At 36.6% G+C, this 4824-nt stretch overlaps 1 protein-coding gene across 1 annotated transcript; it reads left to right on the top strand.

The window, feature by feature from the left end:
* Positions 1-1458: 1458 nt before the first annotated feature.
* On the top strand, positions 1459-3235 carry LOC107946435 (probable carboxylesterase 6). The gene has a single exon (XM_016880764.2). It carries the CDS (start codon positions 1795-1797, stop codon positions 2809-2811), a length of 1017 nt encoding a protein of 338 aa, XP_016736253.2. The 5' UTR covers positions 1459-1794; the 3' UTR covers positions 2812-3235.
* Positions 3236-4824: the final 1589 nt, after the last annotated feature.

The raw sequence follows: 4824 nt of genomic DNA, 5'->3' as shown, positions 1-4824 counted from the left end.
AACATGGTATTGGTACATTTGGGTTAGGTACCGATACCTCAAATACCTTAAGAACGTATATCGATTTATTTCCCCCTCTAGAATGGTTTATGGCTACAGGCTTCTCAAGGTACCGATACCTAAGGCATCGATATTTTAACCCTAGGTATTGATACATAGACTTTTGGTATTAATACTTAGCTATGTATCAATACCTAGTCACTAAATTATTTTAAAACCATCTTAAACTCTTTAAAACTACTCGGAATCAACTTAAAAACATTTAGTATAAAACTCATTTAAAACGTGTTTTTGAATCTTTTAAATTCTTGAAAATATTTAATTAAATTTTCAATAACCTTTTCGCAAAACAATTGAGGAATAAATATAAAAATTTATCTTAAATGTCGTTATATAAAAATTTTGATAAATTAAAACTAACATTTTCAAATATAAAGATAAGGTATATATATAATATTTTAAAATTTGATCTTCTACTGTAAAAAATGTTAACGATTTAGAAAATTTTATCTAACGGTATGTATGAGATGAAAAAATAATATAATTTATTTAATTGATAGGATCAATCGACGACAAGATAGAAAGAAATCATAAAATAATTTTGTAGAGAAATTATAGAAAAATAAAATAAAATAATTCGTGCCATTAATAAAACACGTACACTTTGCCTTGAAAAGATGCTATTGGGAGGCAACCTACAAAAGTTTGGACGATGTTGTTTTTGACTCCGCTACATCACATGTCTCTCAATTCGTCAACAATATTAGGCCTCATTTTCTAAAGTAAACTTTCCTTTACATATTGCCGGCCTATACATATGCTTCTATGATACCATCGATAGTGCTTCAACCCCCCCAGAACTTCCCCCCTTGCACTTAGATTGTGCCTAAAATAAAAGGAGTATATTCTAGCTCGCTCACATTTTAAGCTTCAAGCCCTCCGCAAGTCCCCAGCATTATGATTATGTATTTTAGACCTAGAATTTGTGACATAAAGTTCAATGTATGTCATTCTTTTAGTGGATGACGGCTCTAAGGGTCTTGCAAAGGTAGTGGAGATGAGACACTGAAATTACCCATCGAGAGGATGGATTCCAATGTGAAATGATTAATAGATATAGCTAGTGAAGTATGAGAAACAATATTAAAATAAAAAAAGACTAGAGGCCTCCTTTGACTTCTGTTTTAATTAATAATGGGATGACCAAAAGCCCTTTATGTAAATAATTAATCATAGCTACGTCAAAATCACATGTTTTTCCTTCGTAATTAAGTCGATCAGAATTTGTTCAAACCTTAGATAGATGTATTTTATGTTTGGATTTTGATATAGAATAAAATGTTATTTAAGGTTATTTATTGCATATAATAATATCTTCAATTAATATAATATTTACTACCTTTCAAAAAATACATATATAATATTTACTAATTTAAAAAAAACAAAGTGTTGTGGCCCCAAATAAAGCTATAATTCACAAACAACCCACCAAGATTGAAAGTGCTTTACAACGAAGATGAGTCAAAGCATCCCACAATTCAGCAAAAACGTTGGCTCGACTCTGACCCCCACACGCTTCGGTTCCACGTGAAGAAATGTGGCTAGTACCCAATTTCCCACTTGGCAGTGAATTATGGGACAACATCTATCTTCTCCTTTCATATTCTAATCTAACCACCCCTCTCGCTTTATTCTATCTTGTTTTCCTATATAAGCTGTCTAAAATATAACCAAGAATCCCAATCTATTACTTGTTTAACATATATAACTTGTGCGAGAAGAAGAAGAAGAAGAATGGCTACCATTGCAATGGATCCAAGTTTAAGCCTACAGATTGGGAGAGGCTCAAATCAACATGGAGCTGTGCCTGTGAAAGAAGAAATTCAAGGGCTGATTAAAGTGTACAAAGATGGACATGTGGAAAGACCACAGATTGTCCCATATGTTACCCCAGCATTGCCTCCGGAGTTGGGTGTGACAACGAAAGACTTTGTCATCGACAACTTCACAAATGTTTGGGCACGTTTTTATGTTCCAAAGTCAAACTGGAAGCTCCCTTTGGTGGTTTACTTCCATGGGGGAGGGTTTTGTGCTGGTTCTGCTGCTTGGAGTTGCTACCACGAGTTTCTAGGAAAACTAGCCGCCAAAGCTGGTTGCTTGATCGTCTCTATTAACTATCGTTTAGCGCCGGAAAACCCACTTCCTGCTGCTTACGAAGATGGGGTGAAGTGTCTTATGTGGCTAAAACAGGAAGCACTAAAGGGTTCCAGTGAATGGTGGTCTAAGCAGTGCAATTTGTGTAGTGTCTTCTTAGCCGGTGATAGTGCTGGTGCTAATATTGCACATAATGTGACAACGAGGCTTAATTCAAAGAATCTTTACCCTTTGACTCTTAAAGGTACTATCTTAATACAACCGTTTTTCGGAGGCGAAGCCCGTACAAATTCCGAAAAGAATATGGTCCAATCTCCTCGCTCTGCCCTCAGCCTACCAGCTTCGGATACATATTGGCGATTAGCATTGCCATGTGGCACCAACCGTGACCATCCATGGTGTAATCCATTGGGAAAAGGGTCAGCAAAAATGGAGGAGATGAAGCTTTTGCCTACCTTAGTGTGCATATCAGAGATGGACATATTGAGAGATAGGAACCTGGAGTTTTGTGCTGCCTTGGGTAAAGCAGGGAAGAAGGTGGAGCGTGTTTTATATAAAGGTGTTGGCCATGCATTTCAGGTTCTTAGCAAGTCTCGACTATCACAATCTCGAACAAATGAAATGATAGCTCGTGTCAAGGCCTTCGTTAATCGGTGATTATGGTCTTGTGTAAATTCATTTCCCAACTTTTTCGTTTAGTTGTCTGCAATTGTCCCAAACCCCATAGCTAGTACTGCTGACGAGGAAATGCATGCAGCGCACATCTCTAAATACTGTGTATATAGACAAGTATAATTAACAGATATAGCTTTAAAGTGGTGGAGAAAAGCTATTTTTTTGGTTTGATTGATGGATATGTATGCGGTTCGATAGATTTAAAAAGAACATCAAAGAAAGACCGATTGCACTGTTATAAGCACTCAGATATAATTTTATCTAGAGCTGGCCGGCCTCAAATTCCATACATTTATATATGTATAGTCTTTTCATCCTTTTTGTGATAGATGGATATAATTATTAATTCTTCGAGAAAAATGTAACTTGAACGTCTTAAACATTGAACGCGGAGAATTGCCTAAAAGTTTTCTTCCTTTGCCTAGAAGTTTTAAATTCGTAGTGGACAAAGTTAGACGAAAGTTGGATAATTGGAATGCGAAAATACTCTCTGTGGCGGAACGTATAACTTACTCTGTCAGTTTTATTGTCGATTTCTAATTACTTTATGCAAATTTTGAAAATCCTGTCTAGTATTTTATGTAGAAATTGAGAAAATTACCCAATGATTTATTTGGGAAGTTCTGAAGCCTCTCAAAAATCGACTTTGGTAAAGTGGGGAGATTGTTGTCAACCTTTGCCTAATGGGGGATTAGGTATTCGAAGACTTAAGGAACAAAATGAATCCTTTTTGCCTAAGTTGGGATTTAATCTCCTAGCCAAAAAGCAAGCTCTGTGGGTAAGGATACTCCGTTCTAAGTACAAGCTCTTGAAGGAATATCCTAAAGACATTTCTTAAAGTAACTATTCTTTTGTCTGGAGATCCCTCGCCAAGGCTTGGCCCCTTTTGCATCAAAATATTCTTTGATTAGTTGGTGACGGGAATCGTATAAAATTTTGGACTGGTAGTTGGATATTAGAGGTGGGGCCGCTTATTAACCATTGTTTGTTTCCTTTTTTGGTTGATGATTCTATTACGCTTAGTGAGGTTGTGAATGCGGAGGGCAATTGGAATTGGGAGTATTTGCGGTGCTTTTTAAATGAGGATATTCTATCATATATTGGAGGAATTTTAACTTCGACTTCTCTAGCTGGTCGTGATGATGTTATTTCAAGCTAGGTAGCTAATGGTAAATTTAGCATCAATGAGGCTTATAGCAAGCTTACAAATAACTCGTTAAACCTGAAGGAAGCAAAATGGAAGATCATTTGGTCTTTGGATGCCCCACAACGTGTTCGCCATTATTTGGGTGGTGTTTAAGGGACGTCTCTTTATGAATGTGGAAAAGTGTATGAGAGGATTGTTGGAAGACCCCTCGTGTAAGCTTTGTGGGAATGCCAAAGAATCTTGTCTCCATGTAATACGAGATTGTCCTAAGGTAAAAGAAGTGTGGAATCAATTAATCCCCTCGAGAATCTTAGATCGGGTTTTCACTTACTCATTGGAGAATTGGCTGTATACTAACTTGGTAAATAAGCTAGATGTTACTTTCCAGGATGTAGATTGGCTATCTTTGTTTGGGATTGTTTGTTGGAAAATTTGGAAACAGCGGAATGTGTGTGTGTTCCAAGACAACCATTAAAATATAATCACTTTGATCCATTCTTCATGGTTGTGGGCGATATCCATTAAGTAGAGACAGATAAATTCGATGTGGAGTAATGAGACTCGAATAAGGAAGGAAAGATGGGCTCTTCTACCCGTCAGTTTCTTTAAAATAAATATTGATGGTGCTCGTAACCTGAATTTGGGTTCTGCATGGTCTACAACGGTGGTACGAGATGAGCATGATAATTGGATGTGGGGAATAGGAAGAAGTATTGAGAGATGCAGTGTACTACAAGTTGAACTTTGGGTCATTTATGATGGCCTCCAATTAGCTTGGGAAGCTAAATGAGATAATGTTATTATTGAGACAGATAGTGCTCAAGCTATCAAGGGTGTTCATGAAGAAT

Source organism: Gossypium hirsutum, chromosome D12 (assembly GCF_007990345.1).
Source record: "Gossypium hirsutum isolate 1008001.06 chromosome D12, Gossypium_hirsutum_v2.1, whole genome shotgun sequence".
Classification (NCBI taxonomy): Eukaryota; Viridiplantae; Streptophyta; class Magnoliopsida; order Malvales; family Malvaceae; genus Gossypium; species Gossypium hirsutum.
Note: the sequence above shows the minus strand (reverse complement) of the source record. Positions and strands in the feature narration are given on the sequence as shown.